Consider the following 26,364-nt stretch of genomic DNA (forward strand, 5'->3'; position numbering starts at 1 on the left):
GTGTGCAACAGACTAGTTTGGGGTTGATTCACACTCCAGATTGCCACAAACTAAACTTAAAAGAAACTCAAAAAAGTTTACTTGTAGAAACCAGTATTCTTTTTACAGTATGGATAAATTCTTCCAAGTTCAAGAAATGAAGATTCAGAAAAATTAACAGGTAAAAATTCACATTTCTGCAGTCATAAGTTTATCAGCTCAGAACGAATGGGATTTGTACAGGAGCCCTCTATTAGAAAAAAAAATCGTAACTGGATATCAATGTCAGGAGGAGAAAGCATTATTTAGAAAAATGTCATGGAAAAAACTATGAACCCAATTCTCCACTCTGCTATACCAGTTTAATGCAGTGAAGTTACTCCACATTTACATCAGCGTAAATGAGTAGAGAATCATAAGGCTCTATGTTTGCTTGATACACCAAAGGACTCTGTATGCCCTGCGTCCACTGCAATAAAAGAGGGTGTTCTACAATTCTTTATGAAGATGTGGAGAAAATATCACTCTGCTGCTTGGTAAATCCTTTCCCTCTTCTCATTCAAGAAGGAATGCCTCTTGCAGAATGAGCCTATATATGGTCTGGACTCAGAATACCTTTGGGCTTTTTAAGGGTCATATGTTTCCCAATCCAGTATTCTCTCATAACTTGGGACCGAACAATAAAACGGAAAGGCAATCATATTTCCTAAACCAAACATAGAAATGCTCATAACATCGATTCCTTTCTGGGTTGTTCAGAGCCTTAGACCAGAAAGATGGAAGGGAGAATTCTTGATTGGCACGGAACTGCTTTAAAAGTGTTGAAGGAAGGTAAGGTAGAGAGAACAAGATAATATGTAGAAAAAGTTAGCACCAGAGAAGAGACAAGGAGACTTTGAATACTAAGTCACTCTCTGCGATGATCTGTGTAATCTGATTGCTAAGCATACCATGTTGCATGCCATCTAGATTTTCCCTGGGAGAGGGAAGACTTTCCCTGCTTTAGAACTAAATTAGGCTTGGATTCCCAGCAGCTAAATCAAGGTCTGAATTGACTGAACAGTGCTTTTCAGATGGTGTCGTGGGGTAGGTACATCCCGTCATTGGGTGTTGTTGGGTCATGTAGAGTTAAAAAGAAGGGCGGAGGTGATTCTGCAGTCGGTTACATCCTATGCTGATGAGCCTTACTGTAACATGGGGTAGTATTGCCTAGTGACTAGAGTCAAACAGCCCTTCCCGTCAGGGCAGCGTGGCCCAATGGCCAGAGTCAGTGAGCAGCCCTTCCTGCAAGGGCAGTGTAGACCAATGGCCAGAGTCAGTAAAGTAGCCCACTTCTGTGAGGCTGTGCGGCCTATTGGCAGAGTGGGGCACCACTCAGGAGGGTGTGGCACCCTGGGCCCTCCCTGCTCCTCCGAGCCCCAGCCCAGGGCCCTGGCAGTAGTGGGGGAGCTGACCACCAAGTCAGCAGGGATTCTCCCGAAACATGCTGACTGGTCTCCCGGTTCACTCACTGGCAAAGGAGTTCGAGTCCCCTGGGCCGCTTCTTACCCTTTCCCCCACGTCGAAACTCCCGGTTTCCCCAGGTCTCTGTGGTCCTCAAATGGCCGAGCTCCCACCGGTCCCATCCCTTCTCTGGACTTGTCGGGCAGCCTGGAGTCTCCAGTCAGGAACTCTGTGAGCCGTAGTCCCAAGGTTGGGACTTGTAGCAACTCCCTGCAGGGAGCTTTCAGCCTGAGTCCTTCCCGGTCAGTAGCTTCTCCAGACTGAGCTGTGCTGCTACCTTTTATATGTTGCCTCCAGGCCGAGTATGACCAGCAGGGTTGGAGGGGCGGGGCTTCCTCAGCTTGCAAAGCAGAGTTAACTCTTTCGGCGCTGGTGTGGGATAGGTATGCCCTGTCACAGATGGTTAAGTAATTGAACAGAAGGTGCCACTTTTCAACTGCATTTGACAGCTCTCCTGCCTGATTCAACTGATGGAACCAAAATCAGAAACTCCTACAAGTGGTAGAGAAATACAATTTTGTTCTTCCTTGGTTTTGCTGCAATGATGACCATGATCTTTGAGAAAAAAACATGGCACTTTCCTAATCTGAAGGGCCTGCCACTGTACTATAAAATTCCCCAATGGAAAAAAGATGATTACTAACATTCTGTAACCGTTGCACTTTGAGATGTGTTGCTCATGTGAATTCCAGTGTAGCTGTGCGCGTGCTGCATGCACCGCCGGTGGAAAGTTTTTTCCTCAGTGGCATCCATTGGGTCAGCTCTGGTGCCTCCTGGAGTTGTGCCCTCATGGCGCTGTACATACGGATCTACCATCCTGCTGACTCTTCAGTTCCTTCTTGACGGCTAACTCTGACAGAGGAGTAGGAGGGCAGGTTTTGGAATGCACATGAGCAACAAATCTCAAAGAACAACAGAGAAGGTTAGTAACCGTCTTTTCTTCTTTGAGTGCTCGCTCATGTCCATTCCAATGTAGGTGACTCCCAAAGATGTAGGAGGTGGGTTCAGAGTTCAACAACAAGCAGACTCTAGCACTGCTCTGCCAAATCCAGCATCGTCTCTGGCCTGCTGCATGATGGCATAGTGAGTTGCAAAGATGTGGACATATTGCTGCTCTGCAGATATCATGGATGAGAACCTGTCCCACAAATGTGGCTGAAGACGCTTCTTCACCCTTGTGGAATGTGCCATCAGGGCTGGAGCAGGGACTTTTGCCAGGTCGTAGCATGCGTGGATACAAGAAGTGATCCACAATGAAATTCTCTGGACTGAGACTGGAAGGCCTTTCATCCTGTCAGCCACTGCCATTAAGAGATGAGAGGTCTTCCTAAACGATTTGGTTCTTTTTATGTAGAAAGCCAGTGCTCTCCTGACATCTAACAAGTGGAGACTCTGCTCCTGGCTACTGGTGTGCGGTCTTAGGTACAAGACTGGGAGAAAAATGTCCTGGTTATTGTGGAACTGTGCTGGCTGGGTGAGGGCACAGCTGGACCTTATCCTTGAAGAAAGCTGTGTATGGGGGCTCTGATGTGAGGGCCCTAATCACTGAAACCCTCCTGGCTGATGTGATGGCCATGAGGAAGGCCCTCCATGACAAGAGCATGTTGCCAAGGGCTTGAATGGGGGTCCCATGAATCTTGATAGTACCAAGGTAAGGTCCCAGGGAGGGATCAGCTGCCACACTTGTGGGTACAGCCCGTCCAGTCCCTTAAGAAAGTGGCTACAGAGTGACTTAGAAAAAATAGACCTGCCGTTCACCGCTGGGTGAAAAGCTGAAATTGCTGCCAGGTGTACTCTAATTGAAGACACCAATAGCCCTTGCTGTTTCAGATGTAGCAAACAGCTCAGAATACACGGTGCTGATGTTTGGGAGGGAGAGACGTCTTTCTGCACTAAACAGATTGAGAACTTTTTCCGTATGGCCAGGTACGTGGTCATGGTGAGTAGCTTTCTGCTCCGTAAATGGACTTATTGAACCGGACCTGAGCATGTTACCTCCAAGGGATTCAGCATGAAGCTTCCAGGCTCTTAGATGGAGGGACTCGAGGTTTGGATGATGTAAGTGTCTGTGATCCTGAGAGATTAGATCCAGAAATGGAGGTAGGGTGATTGGTGTTTCCACCGAGAAGTCCAGAAGAGTGGTGAACCAGTGCTGATGTGGCCAGACCGGCGCTATCAGGATCAGGCTCGCTCTTTCCATTCTGGCCTTCAGCAGGACCTTGTGTATGAGCAGAATGGGAGGGATTGCATAGAAGAGATGTTCCTTCCAAGGGAGAAGGAACGTGTCTGTGATCGAGCCCAGTGATTCTGAAAGGAACAGAACTGCAGACACTTTCTGTTGCGCTTCTTTGCAAACAGGTCTATCCAGGGATTTCCCCACCTCTGGAACATGGCCCTCACAACATCCGGGCGAATGGACCACTTGTGATTAGAGAAGGATCTTCTGAGACAATCCATTAACTTGTTCTGGGCCACTGGAAGATAAGAAGCTTCAAGGTGGATCGAGTGGGTTATGCAGAATTCCCAGAGGTGGAGGCCTTCCTGGCATAGGTGAGAGGAGCACACTCCACCCTGTCTGATTATACAGAACATCGCTGTCATGTTGTCTGTAAGCACCGACATACACTTGCTTTCCAGGTGGGGCTGGAACGTTTGGCAGGCAAGGCACACTGCTCTGAGTTCTGTCACACTGATGTGTAGCAAGAGCTCCTCCTGGGACCAGAGGCCTTGTGTCCTGAGGATCCACAGGTAAGCTCTCCAACCCAGTGTGGAAACATTGGTGACTAGAGACATCGACAGCTGAGGTTTCGTGAATGGAACGCCTGTGCATACTACCCCCGGATCCAACCACCGTAAGAGGGAGGCAATCACCGAGGGGGGAATTGTGACCACCCTGTCTAAGCAGTCCTCACCTAGTTGGTACCCTGATACTAGCCAGGCCTGAAGAGGTTTGAGTTGCAACCTCGTGTGCTTCACCATGTACATGCATGACACCATATGCCCCAAGAGCTTTGGGCAGTTTCTCGCCATGGTGATGGATTGTTTTCTGAGGCTCTCTACGATTGAGCTTAGAGCCTGGCATCCAGTAGAAAGGCTCTGACTTGGACTGAGTCAAGGACTGCCCCTATGAATTCTATCCTCTGGATGTGAGAAAGAATCCATTTCTGCATGTTTAACAACAGCCCAAACTTCTGGAAGGTTGACAGTATCAGTCGTATGTCTGCCTTCACCTGAGCCCTGGTCCGATCTCTGATCAACCAGTCGTTGAGGTCAGGGTACACCTGCACTCTGTTTTCTTAGGAAGGCCACGACCACTGCCATGGACTTCCTGAAAACCCGAGTGGCTGCTGACAGGCCGAATGGAAGTACTGTGAATTGGTAGTGTACTTGACCCAAAATGAAACGAAGGCATCTTCTATGGCCTTGGAAGACTGAAATACGAAATACTCAACCTTTAAGTTGAGTGCGGCATACCAGTCTCCTGGATCCAGAGAGGGGATAATGGAAGTCAAGGAGACCCTGTGGAACTTTAGCTTCTTCATGAATTTGTTGAGGTTTTGCAGGTCCAGTATGGGTCTGAGTCCGCCATTGGCCTTCATGTTTAGAAAATATCGGGAGTAAAACCCCTGCCCTTTAGCTCTGGAGGAACCTCCTCTACCGCTCCCATTTGCAGGAGCTTTTGCGCACTTCTTGAATCAGAGAAGGCTCCCTGAACAGGGAGGTGAAGAGAGGGTGGGAAGGACGGGAAAAACTGAACTGCAGAGTGGATCCCAGTCGTATAACGTGTATCACCCTGCGATCTGAGGTGATATGGGCTCATTCCCAATGGAAATGGGATAGCTGGTCAACATAAATTGGGGAGGTTGGATCCAGACACTGTCCTGGTATGGCATCCTTGGGCGCATCCTCAGAAGGCCTGTTTAGAATTGTCTGGCAGGCCCTGGTCTGTGAACCAACAAGGGTTTGGAAGGAGGCCTCCTCTTGTAGCTCCTGCCCTGCCTCCTATTATAATCCTGCCTCGACTGAGGCTGGTAGAAATGAGGCAGAGACTGAGGCATAAAATTCTTTCTCAATGGGTCCGGTGTGTGCAGTCCCAGAGACTTCCCAGAAACTGGCCCAGGAGTCTTTCAAGCTGTGGAGCTTGGAGTCTGTCTGCTCTGAAAAGAGTGCCGTGCCCTCAAATGGAAGGTCCTGGATAGTTTGCCGCACTTCATGTGGGAGACTCGAGGCCTGCAGCTACAAGCTTCTTCTCATAGCCACAGCCAAAGCCATGATCCGAGCAGCTGAGTTGGCCACATCCAGTGCTGCTTGCGCCACTGCTCTGCCTTCCTTGACTTGAACCAAGAACTGAGCCCTGAATTAACATTGTGGCAGCAACTCATTAAATTTTGTTATTGTGCCCTAGGAGTTAAAGTCATAATAGCTAAGGAGCACCTGCTGGTTGGCAATATGAAGTTGGAGCCTCCTTCGAGTAGATTTTTCTGCCAAAGAGGTCCAGATTCTTGGCATCCTTACCCTTGGGGGGGGGGTAGGTCTCTGGTGCCCCTGTTTCTCCCACTAACGATCCTGGAGGAAGATCAGTATATAGTTAGTCAAAGCCCTTCCGTGGTACAAAATATTTCCTCTCCACCCTTTTTGACATGGGTTGAAAGGAGGCAGGAGTCTGCCACAGTGCCTTACCAGGCTCCAGAATGGCACTATCCAGAGGCAAAGCTACACGTGAGGGGACTGAAGGAGTCAAGATGTCCACTAGGGCATGGGAGGTCTCTGCAATCTTCTCCACCTGGATCCCCAGGTTTTGGGCTAACCTCCTTAGTAGATCTTGGTGCACCCTGTGGTCATCCTGTGTGGGTGCAATGGAGGTTCCCACTACCACCTTGTCTGAGGAAGAGGATGCTAGGACTGGCACCAGGCCTTGCTTCTATCCATCAGCACCTAGCACATCCAATGGTGCTGGTCCCTGAGGTATGGTACTGGGCTCAGTACCTGGGCCCTGTTCCTGTACCGCAGGAGAAGGTGGTGAGGCTCTACCCCCCGATGCAACAGAGTATGACCTCCTTGACTGAGATCCTTGGGTCTTATGAAAAGTGAAACGAGTCCAAAATAGCCATTACAGGCATCAGTGTGTGCCAGCCAGGCCACTGGTGGAACCCCCCAGGCCCAAATCGGCCATTGGGTACCGGTGGTCAGACCAGTGCCGGCTCCTGTGGGAGCTGTAGGATTTCGGCTTTGAATCTGAGGGTCAGGATTTACTCCCCAATGACTATGGGGGAGCGGTGCCAGATGGCATCAGCGAGTGGTGCCGAAAGGGGGTGACTGGTGCTGCGGCATCAATTGCTGCTTTACCCTTTGACGGCACCTGGGGTCTCAGTGCCTTAGCTGCTCGTGCCTCCAGCACTGATTCATGCCTGGTGTCAGATGGCAGTACCAGCAGGGACATAAGTCCTGTGCTGCCTGGAATGCCTCTGGTATAGATGGAAGTGCCAGTCCCGTGTGCCTGTGGCTCTCCCTCCTTTAGTCTCTTTCTTTCTGGCTACAGGGTTTGAACCCTTTACAAATCCTGCAGCGGTCACACAGGTGAGATTCCCCAAAGCACCTGAGGAAAGCTGAGTGGGGGGTCACTAATGGGCATAGGCTTGTGGCAAGCCTCACATGGCTTGAAGCCCTTAGACCGAGGCAAGCCCTGGTGCCAGGGATGGGGGAGAACCCTGTTCAGAGGGGTCCTACTTTATTACTAACTATAACAATTAACTATTCATTTTTCAACTATTTACAGGAAAAACAAAGTCCACCAGGGAGAGTACTTGCAAGAGCAAGAATGAGCAGAAGTTCCAGCAACCATGACGGATGGAAAGAAGGAACTGAAAGTGTGGCAGGTCAGCAAATACCTATATACTGCGCCATGAGGGCATGACTCCAGGGGGCACCAGAGCCAATCTGATGGATACCACTGAGGGAAAAACTTTCTGGCAGCGGTGCACACAGCACAAGCACATCTGCACTGGAATGGACATGAGCAAGCACTCACAGAAGAACATAAATATTGGTGAAGGATGAAGTCTACTGTGATATGAAGATACTCATCCTGTAAGATTACTGGTGCTAAAGCTTTTGGATGAACTCCTAATATTACTGATTGGAGGCAAATTATCTATACCTTGTATATTACTGTCTATTTTATAGCTGACCATGATCCCCAAAACTGCATGATTTGTCCTCCACAAAGAGTCATTCTGAACTTGAGATTCTGGGTGCAGGCAAAAACACCTTCTCCTCTCTATTCTACCATGAACTTCAGAGTTAATCTGAGTGGTATCATGGTGAAAAAGAGAATGAACATTTACAGAAATAGTCCTACTGAGGATCTTGGGCAGGACCAGTAAGAGGAAGAGGGATCAGAAGTATGTGGCTGCTGCTGAGTGACCTCTGCTTATCTTCTCTGCCAGTTGATCTTCTAGGCTGTCTAGAGTTCCCATCTCAATCCCTTAACCTCTGAGGGAATGGTGAGGGGACGTTCCAGACACCTGTCGTATGATGTCCTTTCCAACAGAACAGGGCCATAACTAGGGAGGGGCGAGAAGGGCAGCTGCTCAGGACACAGTGCTGGCATGGGTGCAGAACTTGGGCAGCGCAGAATTGGGCCCAGCAGCATCAGCCCCCTCCCTGCTCAGGATTAGGCCCAGCAGTGTTGGCTGAAGTCCATGAGCGTAGTTTTTTTGGAGGGGGCTTACCCCTCTCCCCGCCCCAAACAGGGGTCTGGTCCTGGTCCAGAGCGGTTTATTGCTGTCTCTGCAGCTGTACGCCACTTCCTGGGTCCTAGTGCCAGTTGGCTTCCCTTTCTACCTATGCTGGATGCCCTATATGGCCACAATCCTGTTTTCTGTACAAAGGTGAGTGCCCGCAGGCAGGAGGAGAAGCAGGGCAAGGGTGGGGGTGGAAGTGAGGAAGGAAGGGGAATGGGATAGGGCAGAGGAAAGATAATGGGATAGGGAAATGGGGCAGGGAGAGGGGTATGTGGGAGTAGGGGGTGGGAGATGGGGCAGAGGACAGTAGGGAAAGGGGATCATAGAATATCAGGGTTGGAAGGGACCTCAGGAGGTCATCTCGTCCAACCCCCTGCTCAAAGCAGGACCAATCCCCAATTAAATCATCCCAGCCAGGGCTTTGTCAAGCCTGACCTTAAAAACTTCTAAGGAAGGAGATTCTACCACCTCCCTAGGTAATGCATTCCAGTGTTTCACCACCCTCCTAGTGAAGAAGTCTTTCCTAATATCCAACCTAAACCTCCCCCACTGCAACTTGAGATCATTACTCCTTGTTCTGTCCTCTTCTACCACTGAGAATAGTCTAGAACCATCCTCTCTGGAACCACCTCTCAGGTAGTTGAAAGCAGCTATCAAATCCCCTCTCATTCTTCTCTTCTGCAGACTAAACAATCCCAGTTCCCTCAGCCTCTCCTCATAAGTCATGTGTTCCAGACCCTAATCATTTTTGTTGCCCTTCGCTGGACTCTCTCCAATTTATCCAAATCCTTCTTGCAGTGTGGGGCCCAAAACTGGACACAGTACTCCAGATGAGGCCTCACCAATGTCGAATAGAGGGGAACGATCACGTCCCTTGATCTGCTGGCTATGCCCCTATTTATACATCCCAAAATGCCATTGGCCTTCTTGGCAACAAGGGCACACTGCTGACTCATAGCCAGCTTCTCGTCCACTGTCACCCCAGGTCCTTTTCCGCAGAACTGCTGCCTAGCCATTCGGTCCCTAGTCTGTAGCTGTGCATTGGGTTCTTCCGTCCTAAGTGCAGGACCCTGCACTTATCCTTATTGAACCTCATCTGATTTCTTTTGGCCCAATCCTCCAATTTGTCTAGGTCCCTCTGTATCCTATCCCTGCCCTCCAGCATATCAACCACTCCTCCCAGTTTAGCATCATCCGCAAATTTGCTGAGAGTGCAATCCACACCATCCTCCAGATCATTTATGAAGATAAATGGGATGGGATGGGGAAGAGAAGGGGCGGGAGAAGCAGGAGCCCTGCATGCAGTATCCCCTTGGGAGCAGCAGCTAGGGCTCCTCCATTAAGCCAGTCCATCCCCCGCCCAGCATTGGCAATCCATCTCCAGTGGGTACCCCTGTCGCAGTTACCCCCTCCAGTGCCCTACAAATACCTTCTCCAAATATCCCTCCCAGCACACAGATACCCCTCCAGGACCCCATCCCCCTTCCCCAGTTAATGTGCTTTATTTGGGAATTTGAAATATGGTAATCCTAGGAGTTGCTCTGTTCTCATGGCCTTGGTTTCTGGAGCTGGCAGGAGCGAATCCACCCTGTCAGCAGCTGCCTGCCCCCAGCCCCTGGGCTGGGCACCAGTCTCACGTGGCTGAGCTCAGGCTGTGTCACTGCTCTCCTTGGCTGCTGGGCTCGCAATGGGTAGTTCTACTCTGTGTGTAGGGAGTGTGGCGAGAGTGACCAGGCTGCAATGGCAGGCCCCTGGGCAGTGAGTGGGCTGTGACCGGGCTGCCGTGAGGCAGGGGCCCCAGGGGAATGAGTGCTCCAGGGAAAATCTTATGGCAACCAGGCTTCATGCACAGTGGCTGGTTAAAGGGGGCATTGCCGGCTGGCACCAAGCTCCTTTGGGGCAGAGGCAAGAGGGTGTCAGGAGCTCGGAGCAGTGCCACCGCTCTGCCTGGGGAGTGCCTGGCTTCGCAGAGGTGGCCTGACTCGGGGAACAGGGCAGGGAAGGCTGCTTGGCAGCCAGCCAGCACTCCGGCTCCCACAGCACAGAGAGCCAGGGGCCTGAGCAGACCGGGCAGCTCCCACCAGCTTCCGATCTGCTGGCCTCTAGTAGAAGGTAACGGTTTTAAAACTGTGGGGTGCATCTCCCTCGGAAGGTGTGCCCCACAGTTTGAAAACCTCTGTACCAAATGGGAGGCAGAATTCTGGGAGGGAGGGCATGTGGCCCTGCATGCGCCCCCCCCCCCACAGCACCTCTAGGGGGCGCAAATATGATTGTTCACCCCAGGTGATAAAATGCTTAGTTACAACTCTGCAACAGAGATCTTCCCCGGCTACAGGAAGCACAAACCTGTCCTGCACTAATGACTGCACTTTTTGGCCATCATCCTTACTTTTCATTTTAGTTTTTTTCCACAGAAAATCTCTTCAGAAACGCAGGAATACTTCTGATGACAATGTTACAACACTACAACATCCCTTCCCCAATCAGCAGAAAGAGACAAACAAATCTGATAGTCCATTTGAGTAAGGTGCTTATTAGCCACACTGGGGATTAAAGCATGTATTAATTCTCAGCAGAACTCTTAACTGGTATATTTCTCGTATCTATCTTATGTTTTGGAGGAAAGGGACTAAGTTTTCTCTACTACATAACTTAGTTTGGTGAAATGGGAAGTTGTAAAATATATCCCTTCAGAATGGAAAAATTGTTCCTAACATACAGATAAGAGACAATAGTTCAGAAAGATTCCAAGCACCTTCTCATTTCTCTTTTGAATATTTATTCCATTTTTCTAACTTTTCTCTACAAGTTTTCTGGATTTTCACTGAACCAGGAATTTTCAAAATATCAAATTTTCAACATTTAGTTTCCCCCCCCCTCTTTCTGTGCCTTTTTTCCTTTCTGCCACCGAATGAGATAGTGTGCTTGACTAGATTATTTTCCATTGTTCTTTTTTTCCATTTCTCTCTTTCTAATTTAATTTTTCCTTTTGCCCCCTCTAACTTCTCAAAATCTACTCAACTTTGGAAAAGTTAGAGAAGCAAAAGGAAAAGTAGGAAAGTTCAACTAATCAACCCACCCAACCCCTGAATGTTATTCATATTATTGTATTCTGTGGCAAAGAGGGAAGAAAAGAGGAAGGGGGAGGGGGAGAAACATTTTAAAATTCAAAATGTCAAAATAAAAAAATATTTGGTGAAAACTTAAATTCTTCCACTTAGGACCCTGTAAAACAAACAAACTACAAAAATATGAAATTTTTTTTGTGAAATATTTTTCCATTTTTCAGACAACTAATTGTAACATACTTTGTTTTTCCTCAAAAGAGGTGAAGGTGCTAAAACAGTAAAACAAGACAAATGAAAAATACAAATTTAATAAAATTAAAATATTTCATCTCCTAAAATGTCATTTTATCAGGTCAGATGCCAGATCCTCAGCTGCACAAGATTATCTTGCTACCAAGGAGGAGAAGAGATGAACAAAAATGTGTTTAAGCCACCTTTGATTACAACGTGCCCTCAGTATAAACCTGGATCAGCCTGAGATCTGTTCTAAATTATGCTAGCTTGTAATGGCCACCAAAGAGCCCTTACACTGGCCAGGTATTACCAAAGCACAACACACTCCAGTGACACCCCTTCTCAACTGAACCCCACTAAACTGGCCTCTAGGTCACCCAGAGTCGCCTCAAGGGCCAAACTAAGGCAGCTTTCCAGGCCCTCTGTGCTGCTGGAGTAGAACAAATGGGCTGGGAGAGGGACCAAGATCTGTCTAGTACACAATAGTACAGTATGGCACATATGAGGCCAAATTCCCTCTTCAGTGAAACAAGTGCAACTGAAAGGAGACAGAGGATCCCTATGATTACTGTACAGAATTTTGTAAAAGAAATTATTTTTTGAATAATTTAATTATTTGAGAAACAATATGTAATTATATATGGAAAGACCATGTTAAGAATTGCACATGAAGGCAGAAAATTAAGATTTAACTTTCAACCTTAATTCTATTTCCTGACAATTGAATGCTTGACTTCTCAACATTAATGTCCTATTTCTGTTTCTCTTTTCAACGGAATAATTATTTTGTGTGACAAAGTTCCTCCTCTACCTTGGTGGGTCTTGCGCTTATTGGCGGATTTGCTCGCCTTGGAGCTTCATGGCAGCCCTTAGTTTGGCCGTTTTCGTGAACCCACAGTCCAGGTCAACTCCTCCTGTGTCTGACCAGGAGTTGGGAGGTTTGGGGGGGAACCCGGGCCCGCCCTCTACTCCAGGTTCCAGCCCAGGGCCCTGTGGAATGCAGCTGTCTAAACTGCCTCCTGGAACAGCTGTGCAACAGCTACAACTCCCTGGGCTACTTCCCCAAGGCCTCCTCCCAACACCTTCTTTATCCTCACCATAGGACTTTCCTCCTGGTGTCTGATAATGCTTGTACTCCTCAGTCCTCCAACAGTATGCGTCCTCGCTCCTAGCGCCTCTTGCTCCCAGCTCCTTACACGCGCACCACAAACTGAAGTGAGCTCCTTTTTAAGCCCAGGTGCCCTGATTAGCCTGCCTTAATTGATTCTAGCAGCTTCTTGATTGGCTGCAGGTGTTCTAATCAGCCTGTCTTAATTGTCTCCAGAAGGTTCCTGATTGTTCTGGAACCTTCCCTGTTACCTTACCCAGGGAAAAGGGACCTACATAGCCTGTGGCTAATATATCTGCCTTCTATTACTCTCCTGTAGCCATCTGGCCCGACCCCGTCACAATTTTGGTAATAGGATGTCAATATATTCGGTTTCTCCAAAGCAACTGTTGGAATACTTACCTTGCTACATGATTAATTACTGGAGCAAAGTTTGTTGGTCCATAAAGCTGTACAGATTTTAAACTTCTATAGTATGCCTCCATTACACCATCAATTCCATTGCAATAGGGATTTTGAGGGTTTCCATTCTAAACAGTTAAATAACATTGGATAAGATTGATTAATAACTGAAATATTAACAAATCAAAATAAGCAGTATCACAATATACAGAGAAAGTTCTCATATGATATTTAACTGAACATCTTGTGTTCATCTGAGGTATAAAACAAAAGGTATAAAACTGTATGGAGTGTTGTTGCAGTTGTGTTGGTCCCAGGATATTAGAGAGAGACAAGGTGTGTGAGCTAATATCTTTTATTGGATCATGTTTTGGAATATATTACTACTTAATTTCTTATTTAAAACATTTCAGGAAAAATAATATGATGGCCAGACCCCAATGTATACACAGTATATAAGCATAAGGGATGCTGTAGTCTTTTATTGGCTTCAATATTCTGCTCTCTACTGGGCAAGCTGATCCTGAGCATGATTGGACCTAGTACATAAGGGGGACAAATGGGACCTGTGATCTCACTATGCTGGGAGACACAGGACTGCTTGGAATTCTTGTACTTGAGACTAAGCTTTTTGGGGCAGGTTTTTTTACTACATCTCTATAACACTTATCACACTGAATGCCTATGCACAATGGGCTGCCAATTTTGAGGAACCTATTTATTTGTTTCACAATATGTAAATATGTCAAATTCCAGTTTAAGATTCCATACTGAATCTCAAGGCTGGTAGTTACAAAAAACTCTTAACTTCTGAAATTATTTGATTTTATGAGCCAGTTGTCCAGCTATAGATAACACCCGCAGGCCTCAATCATGACGTTAAACTACTACCACCACCAAGCATTTGGTGAATACTCTTGCAATAATTGCATACTCAAAGGGCAGTGCACCTTATACTGCTAGTGACTGAAAGTACACAGAGATATATCCTGTGTCTTCTTTTAGTGAAATGTAGACATAAGCATCTTGAAGATCTAAGGCCCCAAACTAGTTCTGTTGGTTAAGAGTAGTGATAATACTTCCCAGTGCAATCATATGAAATGTTATCTTCCCAAAATATTTGTTTCATTTTCAGAGTGCACAGGATAGCATTCTATTTGGGAAAAACGGAATACCAGAAACAACACCTTTTACTTCAGTAAAGTTCTGGCACCACTGTTTGTTTACTCAACAGTGCAAAGATCTCTTCTTGCACAGTTTTTCTCATAGAACTGGAAGGGACCTCAAGAGGTCATCTAGTCCAATCCCCAGCACTCAGTGTAGGACTAAGTATTATCTAGACCATCCCTGACAGATGTTTGTCCAACCTGCTCTTAAAAATCCACAGTGATGGAGATTCCACAACCTCCCTAGGCAATTTATTCCAGTGCTTAACCACTCTACAGTTAGGAAGCTTTTCCTAATGTCCAACCTAAACCGTCCTTGCTGCAATTTAAGATCATTGCTTCTTGTTTTATCCTCAGAGATTAAGAAGAACAATTTTTCTCCCTCCTCCTTGTAACATCCTTTTATGTACTTGAAAACTTTTATGTCCCCTCTCAGTCTTCTATTCTCCAGATTAATAAATCCAATTTTTTCAATCTTCCCTCATAGGTCATGTTTTCTAGACCTTGAATAATATTTGTTGCTCTTCTCTACACTTTCTTCACTTTATCCACATGTTTCCTAAAATGTGGCACCCAGAACTGGACACAATAGTCCAGCTGAGGCCTAATCAGCACAGAGTAGAGCGGAATAATTACTTCTCATGTCTTGCTTACAATACTCCTGCTAATACATCCAAGAATGATGTTTGGTTTTTTTGCAACAGTGTTACACTCTTGACTCATATTTAGCTTGTGGTTCACTATGACCCCCAGATCCCTTTCCGCAGTACTCATTTCTCATTTTGTATGTGAGAGACATGAGAGACAACAGAAGGGGGCTTTGGCATTAGATCAAACTAGGGGGAACACGGCCTCCTGTGAGATGTACAGATTTCAAATAGGCCCCTGAGTGTATTAAGAATAATAAGTAGAGTACCTTCTGGCCTTAAATCAGAAAATCTACCAATTTATTCCCCTACCAAGGACACAACCAAGGTTACAGTATGTACCTTTGTTTACCTCCAAGTAATGTCTATCTCAATCTAACCAAAAATAATAGGAAACCAGCAATCCACACTGCATCTTGCTTGTGGAACAGAAATAAGTGAAGTCTGAATCTGAAATTTTCAGGAAACTGATCTGGAATGTTTAAACAATATCATTTAACTACCCTTGTGCAATGGATTAATACAGAGACCATTTTATAAATTTATATATGGATGGAGCCTTCTTTGCATGGCTAAAAAAGTCCACCCAGAAGATTAAACAAGGATATGGAAAAAGAGGATGTTTTCCTATGCAGACAAACCCATAATGTTCTGAGAGTTAATCAAGTCACAGAGTGTGAACACTATAGCATTTATGCAAGCTAGAAATAACTTCCTGTTTGAACCAAAGAAACTGAAGGTTACATGGACCAAACTTCTTTATACCCCACAAGTCCAAAGCACATGTTTTCATTCCAAATTAAAACCCGTACTGTATCTGCCTTATCAATCAGATGTACCACCTTTCTATATGTGGATAATTTGTCTGGGTCCTTGAATATTTCTTATTTTATTGTAAGCTTTGAAGAATGTGAAATAAAATATATTAGATATAATCAGAGAACGTATGACCATGTTCACCAAATTCTGTGGAACTATAAAGGATTATTTTCTTTCTAAATTATTGCTGCATTGTAGAAATTTTATGAATTATATGGCATAAGGAAGCATAAACACCTAACTTGTGTATAGTCTTAAAGTATTAAAAGATTCTTAAAAGAGGGAATTCTAATTAATAGGGCGCTCAAAACAAAATACAATCTTTGAAATGAATAAAATGTAAAAAACCTCTGACAAAGAAAGAAATGTGTTATATACCAAAACTATCTACTGGATATCAATGAAGTAGCGGGAAAACTGGGGACTAGAAATCAGAAAGCTGGTTGACAAGTGGCAGCTTTTTTATTTCTATTGGACAACCTCCAATAATCCCTGAAAAGAAGGTATAAAACTGGAGGTCACCAAGTGGTACCTCAGAATTTGCTGAACCCATCAAAGAAACTGTCTAACTCCAGAAGTGCTACCAGACACTTGGACAGCTTCTCCCTTCCTCCATGGTTACCAGGACTTTGAAATCTTTCTGTTTCTTCTGAGGTTGATTTCTCTGTCTTTAACATGGCTGTTACTCTGAAATCTGTCTTTAATATAAGTCTAGGTAGTGGGTGGGGAAGAGCCTATTCAAGGCAATGAGCCATTAGGAAAAACAATAGGGCTTAGGAGAAGCTTATCTCCCAGCTGGGGACCCTTCCTGAGAATGTTACAGACAGCCTCCAAGTAATGGCTACTATGACTCTACAAGGACATGTGATAAGACCACGTCTCTAGACTCCATTTTGGGATGTCACTATTTTTCCCACAGACTGGTCTGAGAACCAAGCTTTGGGAACAAAGGGTTCCCGCCATATGCAAAAACTACATAAGGCAGGGAGTGATATCATCTGGTGTTCTTCACTCCCAAGAAGACACAAGAAGACTCCTGGAAACACCTGAGGAACAAAGACTGGACTGGCAGAAGTGCTGGACCCAGGCTAAAGGGATTTTTAGCTTGTGAAAGAAACACCTGGGGATTCCAAGCTATCACTTATAATCACTTTATGTCTATCTTTTGTAGTTAATAAACTTGTTTTTGCTTTATCTAAACCAGTGAGTTGGAGTGAAGTGTATGGGAATCATAACCCATGGGCAAAGGCTGTTGCATATTCCTCTCCACATTGAGTGACGCGGTGAATTTTATGAGCTTACGTGGGTACAGTTCCCTGTGCAGCACAAAAACAGTTACCTACCTTATATAAAGTATAAAAAACAGTTACCTTTATATAAAGTATAAAAAAGTATATAAAAGTACTTTAAATAAAGTATAAAAAACAGTTACCTACCTTTTGTAACTGTTCTTCGAGATGAGTTGCTCATGTCCATTCCAAGGAGGTGCGTGCGCACCACGTGCACAGTTGTCAGAAGTTGTCGGGTCGTCTGTGGAGCCCCGTGGAGTGGCGCTTTCATGTCGGTGTATATAGGTCCCTGCCGACCCGCCACCTCTTCAGTTCCTTCTTGCTGGACACTCCGACAGTAGGGAGGTGGGTGGGTCTTGGAATGGACATGAGCAACACATCTCGAAGAACAACAGTTACGAAAGGTCAGTAACCATTTTTCCTCTTCAAGTGATTGCTCATGTAAACTCCAAGTAAATGACTCCCAAGCAGTCCCCCGGAGGAGGGCTCGGAGTTCACAGAGTTGCAGACTGAAGCACTGCTCTACCAAATGTGGCATTGTCTCTAGCCTGCTGAGTGATGGTGTAGTGCGAAGTAAAAGTGTGAACTGATGACCACATCGCCGCCCTGCAGATATTCTGAATGGGGACCTGTGCCGGGAATGCTGCAAAGGAAGCTTTTGCTCTTGTGGAGTGCGCTGTCAACGATGGAGCCAGTATCTTTGCCATGTCACAGCACAGGCCGTGATCCAAGAGGAGATTCTTTGTGATGAGACAGGAAGACCTTTCATCCTCTTGGCAATGGCAACGAAGAGCTGCATTGACCTTCTAAATGGCTTTGTCCGCTCAATGTAAAAAGCTAGCACGTGTCTAACATCCAGGAAATGGAGCATGTGTTCCATGTCATTAGCATGTGGCTTGGTTGTAACTGCACCTTGTCCTTATAAAACACTGTATAAGGGGACTTGGACGTCAGAGCCTTAAGCTCTGACACTCTTCTGGCTGCTGTTATAGCCACCAAGTAAAGGAGAAAGTTGCCAAGGGCTCGAAGGGAGGGCCCATCAGCCTAGAGAGCACCAAATTGAGATCCCATAAGGGAATCAGCCATCTTACTTGAGGGTATAGTCTGTCTAGACCCTTGAGAAAACGGCCAACCATACGGTTAGCAAACACTGAGAGGCAAACTGAGCCAGGGTGGAAAGCCAAAATCACAGCCAGGTGAACCTTTATTGATGGTACTGCTAACCCCTGCTGTTTTAACTAGAGTAAATAGTCCAGGATGAAGGGAATCGAGGCCTGCAATAAGGAGTGCCCTTCTGAAGTGACCAAATTGAATATCTCTTCCACTTAGCCAGGTAAGTGCTGTGAGTGGAAGGCTTTCTGCTGCCGAGGAGAATCTCCCTAACGGAGTCTGAGCAAGCAAGCTCCAACAGGTTTAGCTTGGAGTTTCCATGCTGTGAGGTGGAGAGACTCCAGGTTGGGGTGCTGGAGGCAGCCGTGGTCCTGGGTGATCAAGTCCAAACCAGAGGCAGGGTTATAGGTGCATTCCCGGACTGGTCCAGTGGCGTGGTGAACCAGTGCTGACATGGACATGCTGTTGCTATCAAGATTAATCATGCTTTGTCTTGTCAGACCTTGAGGAGGACTTTGTGGATGATTGGGAACGGTGGAAATATATACAGCAAGTGCCCTTTCCAGGAAAGGAGGAAGGCATCCATGAGCAAGCCCTGGCTGCAATTCAGGAAGGAACAGAACTGCTGACACTTCCTGTTGTGTCATGTCACAAACAGGTCTATCTGGGGAGAGCCCCACCTGTGGAAAATGCTGATAGTGCCATCCGGGCAAAGAGACCACTTGTGGCCGGGAAAGGACCTCCTGAGTTGGTTGGCCAGTTCGTTCTGCAAAATGGAAGGTACGAGGCCTCCAATTGTATTGAGTGGGCGATGCAAAATTCTCACAGCTTAAGGGCTTCCTGACACAAGGGAGAGGAGCGAGCACCACCCTGTCTGCTTATATAGAACATCGCTGTGATGCTGTCTCTCAATACTGATAAACATCTGCCCTGAAGATGGGTTTGAAAAGTCTGGCAAGCAAGGCGCACTGTGCCCAGCTCCTTTATATTGATATGCAGCAACAGTTCTGCCTGGGACCATAGAACCTGAATCCTGAGATCGCCTAAGTGTGCTCCCCATCCCATCGCCGACACATCTGTGACTAATAACAGAGTCAGCTAAGGTTTGGAGAAGGGTATTCTCGCACATCCTGTTTGTGAGTCGAGCCACTACCGGAGGGACTAAGAGTGACCCGAGGAGTAAGAGTGACCAGTCTGTCTAGGTGTTCTTGGTTAAGCCTGTAAACTCGGGCCAGCCAATCCTGAAGGGGACAAAGCCAGAGTCTGGCATGCTGTACCACATAAATGCAAGCAGCCATATGTCTGAGTAATTTTAGGCAATTCTGTGCCGTCATGGTGGGGAATCTGCTGACATCTTTTATGATGGCGCTCATGGCAAGGAAATGAGCTTCCAGAAGAAAAGCCCTGGGCTGGGTGGAGTCTAGCAGGGCTCCGATAAACTCTATCTTCTGAATGGAGATTATAGTTGACTTTGCTATGTTCAGAATGAGGCCAATCCTGAGTAACTTCATGTGCACCAGGCTCACATGGTCCTCCACTTGGGCTCAAGATTGGCCGTTGATTAGCCAGTCGTCCTGGTAGGGAAATAATTGCACCTGCTGCATCCGTTGGTAGGCTGCCATGACCCCCATGCTCTTGGCGAACACCTGAGGGGCCACCAAGGTGCTGAAGGGGAGGACCGTGAACTGATAGTGGAGATGGTTTACCACAAATTGAAGAAATCTTCTGTGAGATGGAATTATGGAGACGTGAAAATACATGTCCAAGTCGAGGGCGGGGTACCAGTCCCCCTGATCCAGAGATGCAATGATGGAAGCTTCAACTTCTTCATGAATCTGTTGAGGTTTTGCAGGTCTAAAATAGTCCTTAGCCACCCTTAGCTTTAGGGATTAGGAAATAATGGTAGTGGACACCCTTGTCCCTGAACTCTAGAGGGAGCTCCTCTACTGCCCCGAAATGTAGGAGCATTTGCACTTCCTGCACTAAAAGTTGCTTGTGAGAAGGGTCCCTGAAGAGGGACGGGGAGAATCATAGAATATCCAGGTTGGAAGGGACCTCAGGATGTCATCTAGTCCAACCCCCTGCTCAAAGCAGGACCGAACCCCAAGTAAATCATCCCAGCCAGGGCTTTGTCAAGCCTGACCTTAAAAACTTCTAAGGAAGGAGATTCCACCACCTCCCTAGGAAACGCATTCCAGTGTTTCACCACCCTCTTAGTGAAAAAGTTTTTCCTAATATCCAACCTAAATCTCCCCCACTGCAACTTGAAACCATTACTCCTTGTCCTGTCATCCGCTACCACTGAGAATAGTCTAGATTCATCCTCTTTGGAACCCCCTTTCAGGTAGTTGAAAGCAGCTATCAAATCCTCCCTCATTCTTTTCTTCTGTAGACGAAACAATCCCAGTTCCCTCCTCCTCTCCTCATAAGTCATGCGTTCCAGTCCCCTAATAATTTTTGTTGCCCTCCGCTGGACTCTCCAATTTTTCCACATCCTTCTTGTAGTGTGGGGCCCAAAACTGGACACAGTACTCCAGATGAGGCCTCACCAATGTCAAATAGAGGGGAACGATCACGTCCCTCGATCTGCTGGCAATGCCCCTACTTATACATCCCAAAATGCCATTGGCCTTCTTGGCAACAGTTGGGGGGAAGGTGGGAGGGAACAGAACTGGAAAGAATATCCCAATTCTACTGTGCTCAGGATCCACCGGTCTCAGGTTATTTGGGCCCAAGCACGGTAGAAATGGGATAGATGGTTCACAAAAGGTGGGGAAGGATCCAGGATGTGGACTGGTGCATTGCCCCAGGGCGCACTTTCAAAAAGTTTTCTTGGAAGCCGGAGACTGCCTCGTTGAGCCCTGGCCCTGGTTCAAGGAGGTCCTTGTAGGGGCCTTCACCTATTATTTCTACCCCATTTTCTGCTATAGTCCTGTCTCTGCGGAGAGGGGTAGAAGTGAAGCAGGAGCTGAGGCTTAAAATGCTTCTTCTGCAGGGCTGGCGTGTGGAGACCCAGTGACTTTACAGTTGCCCTAGAGTCTTTTAGGTTGTCAAAAGGCAAGTCCTGGATAGCTTGCTGTACCTCTGGTGGGAGGCCTGAGACCTGCAGCCATGAGCTTTGGCGCATAACAATGGCAGTGGACATTGTGCGGGTGGCCGAGTCCACTGCATCCTATGCAGCCTGGAAGGAAGACCTTGCAATCGCCTTATCCTCCTCGAGAGCAGCTCCCAAGTTGGATCGAGAGTTTGTTGGTAGGAGCTCCTTAAACTTGGACAGAGAGTTCCAAGAATTAAAATTGTAGTGGCTGAGCACTGCTTACTGATTAGTAATTCGAAGCTGGAGCTCTCCGGTGGAATAGACCTTACAGCCTAAGAGGACCAACTTCTTTGCCTCTTTGGATTTTGGTGTAGGACCTTGCTGCCCTTGCCTTTCCTTGGTGCTGGCCACGTCCACGACCAGCATACCTGGTTGAGGGTGGGTGAAAAAGGTATTCGTACCCCTTGGAAGGTACAAAGTATTTCCTTTCCACCCACTTTGTCGTGGGAGCAATGGAGTTTGCCACAGGGTCTTTGTGGTGTTATGAATGGTCTTGATCAAGGGCAAGGCCCTTCTGGTGTCGGAATATCCACCATAGGATCTATGTCTTCTGATACCTCTTCTGCCTGAAGACCTAGGTTTTGAGCTACTCTTCTAAGCAGCTCTTGATGGGCCCTACTTGTCCATGGCTGGCAAAGAGGAAGATGAGCCCACTACTGCATTGTCTTGGGAGGAAGATGAAGAAGCCCCCGTGGGCACAGGTTCCTCCCTCAGTAATGCCGCCTGTGTGGTGGCAGGCATGGTGCGGCCTCGGTGCTGACTTCAGTGCTGGCCTCAGTGCCAGGTTGGGTGCTGGGCTCCAATCCAAATCCTTTTGGATCAAGTATCAGAGGGGTAGCCATGTTAGTCTGGATCTGTAAAAGCGGCAAAGAGTCCTGTAACACCTTATAGACTAACAGACGTATTGGAGCATAAGCTTTCGTGGGTGAATACCCACTTCGTCAGATACATCTGACGAAGTGGGTATTCACCCACGAAAGCTTATGCTCCAATGCGACTGTTAGTCTATAAGGTGCCACAGGACTCTTTGATCCTTTTGGAGGTTCCCTCACCATCGAGGAAGATGGGGAGGCCCTGCCTGTCTGAGGCTACAGACAGGGACCTGGAGCTTGGCCCCTGGGCTTGATGGAATGCCAAGGGGGTCCAGAAAGGCCATTGCGTAGAAGCTTTCCATTGAGGGGATCCCAGGGCATTTTAGGGACCTGGTGTGCCTCCTTCACTGGGAACAATGAGAATGGTGCCGGCTCTGCCTGGAAATATATGACTCAGGCTCAGAGGTTGAGTCCAACCTTGAGGACCACAGGGGTGCCATGTGGGATGGTTTTGGAGAGCGGTGCCTAGGAGAGCGATGTCCAGGTGAGGGGAACAGTTGATGAAGCATGGCTGGTTTGCCCTTGGAGAAAACTGGCCCCCTGTGTGGTGCTGGAGACTGCTGGCCCGTCATCTCTATGAGGTCCCTTGCAGCCTAAAATGTGTCCGGGGTACATGGCAGGTCCAACTCCCATATTTGGCTCTTCCGTGCCAGTGAGTACAATGGGACTGGACTTGATGGTTCCACCTGTGCAGCCGGAGTCAACAGAGCCAGTTTCGCCTGAGCAGGAGTTGAGTGTCCCAGCATGGGATGCACTCCGTGGGCACCATGGCACTCCACTGCTCTGACTGTTGGCAAACGCCCCCTCTCAGCTCTTCTTTGCTTCTTATGCAGCACCAGTGAGTGTGACCAGTGCCAAGAGGCCGTCGAACTTGTCTTTGATGCCGGACAGTGGCAGTGTCGTGAGTCTCTGCGTGCCGGGTCCTTTACCAGCACGGCGCCCTTTCTTACCGAGGCCAGTCTGCTCCACACCAAAGTGCTGGATTTTGGTGCCAACACAGGCTGTGCCAGCTGGGGGCGAAGAGCCGACTTCATAAGGAGAAGCTTAAGTCTGAAATCCCTCTCCTTTTTTGTTCTTGGGTGGAAGCTCCTGCAGATCTTACACTTATCAGTCTGATGGGCCTCGCCTAAGCACTTTAAGCAGGAATCATGAGGCTCTCCCCTGAGCATAGGCTTCTGACAGGACCCACAGGGTTTGAAGCCTTGAGATCGAGGTATGCCCCAGTCCCCAAAGGGGAGAGCATGCGGGGAGCAGCCCTCAACAAAGCCCCTTAACTACTAACTAACCATTAAAACTGACAATACTATGCTAATAAAACTATTTACAAAACAAAGACAGGAAATGCTAGGGAATCACTTGCCCGAGGCGAGAGAGAGAGAGAAACTCCAGTGGCCATCACTGGTGGTAAGAAGGAACTGAAGCAGCAGCAGGTCGGCAGGGACCTATATACACTGCCATGAAGCGCCATTTTAGGGGGCTCCACAGCTGATCCAACGGGTACCACTCGGGGAAAACCTTCCGACTGTGCATGTGGTGCACACACCTACTCGGAACTGACATGAGCAATCACTCGAAGAATTTTGGGTTTATACTCCAGAGGGGGTGCGTGTCTGAGGAGTTGCCTTAGCTGTAGCCTTCCTATGCAGGGACTGGTCAGAAAGCTTGCATGCAACTGCTGCTGGGTGTGTCCCTACCTGTATGTATGCTGGTGAAAGTGCAGGCTGGAGGGCTCTGCAGCTTGTCACAGCAGTATAGCATGAGAGGGAGCCCAGGCTGGTGGGTCACAGGGCTCAGTGGTACCCCAGTTCCAGGTGGAACCCCAGGGGGAACCCATCACAATGCTGTATGCTTGTTTCTCCTTGATAAGTCCAAGGAAAGTGACCTAAGAGGAACCTCCAAGAAAAACTTTTAAGTAATTGCTTTTGATGCTTTAAATTTGTCCCTTTCAAAACAAACTAGAAGTAGGAGGGACCACACTTATAAGAGTGACTTAAAAAAGTTTAACTTTACTCCTTGGAGAAATACTTTGAAGTACAATAAATGTATTAGAAATACTGAAGAAATTAATAACTGATGATTATAAGTAAATGTAATAAGACATTTTAACAATTTTATGTTGTATGGAATAACTGCTTGAATCCAACACTGGTCTACGTCAATAGCTTTCAAGACTGTATGTTGTGCTCAGTGAATGCCTGGAACATCTGGTACACAAACTTAATCTATAAACCTCTTTAAACTGTTGATTATATACCTTGGTGGTTCTTGGCAAATTAATAAAACTTGTTGATTGGTTAAGAATAACTAAGGTTATGTCTACACTTACATACTCGCATACTTACATACATACATACTCGCACTAGCTCTCCTTGAGCTAGCATGCTAAAAATAATAGTGTAGCTGAGGTAGCACAGGCAGTGGCAAGGGCTAGCCTTGCTGAGTGCATACCCACAGAGTTCAGGCTGGTTTGCACTCAGCACAGCTAGCCCATGTTACCAATCACCACTGTCCATGCTACACTAGTATTCTTAACATGTTGGCTCAATGAAAACTAGTGTGAGTATGTCTATGTGACATGGGAATCGTACTCCTAGCTATCCCTAAGTGTCCTGATTTGAAAAAGTACTGTCCAAAGTAAGAGATGAGAAGAACCTAGTGTTAAGATTAGTCAACTAATGCTCTCTGGACTCAATATTACATTTCACTCAAGTATCAGCTAAAATATCTACCAAATTGGCCAATCTTGTTTGTTAGATTTCAGCTTTAAAATGTAACTGGCACCCTGGCAAATTCATAAATTTGACCCCTTCACTTCACTTTTACACCCTATTCGATTATCTGTAGGATCCTTCAGTTTGAAGATTTTGCCTTTTATACATGTACAAATTGGGACACAATTAGTCCCCAAAAAGTGGGACAGATGAAGAAAGATGACCTTGGTGTGATCATATCCTCCAACTGGATGGCTAGAAGAAGCAGTAATTGTTTGTCAAGCTACTGCAGCTGAGGCCTAGGAAGATTACCTCTTCCTCCTCCTTTGGGGTTTAAAGGACTTCCTGACTATTTGGGCTTTCTGTCTATAACTTAGTCCTGATGAAGACTGCTGAAACTACTACCTTGAACATGAAAGTAGTTTGCTTTTGAAAGCTGGATGAAACTGGTAGAACATTTTCTTCGGTTTTATTGCCAGTTGTGATCAAAATACAAAAAAATACTTCAGAAAAAGAGGCCAGAATTTACTACTGTACTCTCAAAGATTTTCTGTACTGCAAGGAATTCAAGCATATGTACAACCACAAAATAACTTTGCTAAACATGCAAGAAAAGTTATTAAAAATTGAATTCCTATGCATTTTCTTACCAAAGCAAATTCATGCGATACTCTTCCATCTGGGGGCAGCTTAGCCCCAAAACCTAGAGCAGGAAACATTTTGTCACTATCATAATCTTGAATGATTTCACCTACTGCCTTCAGTGCCATGCCATAAGCATTCAGTTGGTATGGGTTCATATAGTGGAGCGAGGTGGGCTGTGCAGGGTTACCTGTTAAAACATAAAGATCAGATGTATGTTATAATGGATTCACTTGGGAATGCAACTCAGCTTTGAAGCCAGGAAAGTGTCCTTTTTCCAGGGAAAATCCAAGATATGCAACCTGGTAGACTAAGCTATCAAATGACAGAGTCATCACAGAATTGTCTCTTCTCTGGAAGAGGTTCATTGCAAATATTCTCACATAAGTCTGAAAAGCTCACTATTTCACAAACATGAAGGATGAGATTTGAATAAAATTGGAACACACAACTGAGTATTCAGATAGGAAAAGCAAAATAAGTATGTTTATTAAAAGGGCAGAAATTTTGTTTATGAGCAGATAAATGACTGGGCGTAGACATTACAGCACCTTAAGTGAATAAAGCCTAAGAACACTATAATCAATATGATAATACAGCAAACATCTTTACTTCAAAGACAAATGAATATATGAAAAGGAATCTCACTGACAAAATAGAAAAGCTCAATACAAGGGCAGGATTCAAACTGACAGGTAGAACCTACATCTTGTCAGTGATGCTCAAGCTTTGACAGACCATGAGTGACTGACATACCAAGCTAAAGATGTAAGCATTTGATTGTCCGATTTCTCTTACTACCTCTAAGTATGTACCAGTGAAGATTAGTTTTACCTATACAAAGACATGCTTTCATACCATATATATTATTTTTGATGAGCATCTCTCTTACTTTTCCTAATAAACCGTGTTTATTTAAACTTCTTCTGATCTTAAGACTGTTTTGGGGTTATTTACAGAGCGCTACTCTGTGA

At 46.4% G+C, this 26,364-nt stretch overlaps 1 protein-coding gene across 6 annotated transcripts in view; it reads right to left on the reverse strand.

Annotated features, from left to right (window-relative positions):
- CPNE8 (copine 8) overlaps nucleotides 1-26,364 on the reverse strand; it is a 284,253-nt gene that overhangs the window by 51,780 nt on the left and 206,109 nt on the right. For 5 of the 6 annotated variants that reach the window (XM_077835107.1, XM_077835129.1, XM_077835124.1 and 2 more), the window contains 2 exons: nucleotides 25,399-25,580; nucleotides 13,038-13,165 (listed from right to left, as the gene is read on the reverse strand). In XM_077835107.1, the coding sequence (XP_077691233.1) occupies nucleotides 13,038-13,165; nucleotides 25,399-25,580 (310 nt within the window). The remainder of the gene's footprint in view (nucleotides 1-13,037; nucleotides 13,166-25,398; nucleotides 25,581-26,364) is intronic. The other variant, XR_013348079.1, reaches the window with a different exon arrangement.

Source organism: Eretmochelys imbricata, chromosome 1 (genome assembly GCF_965152235.1).
Source record: "Eretmochelys imbricata isolate rEreImb1 chromosome 1, rEreImb1.hap1, whole genome shotgun sequence".
Taxonomy (NCBI): Eukaryota; Metazoa; Chordata; order Testudines; family Cheloniidae; genus Eretmochelys; species Eretmochelys imbricata.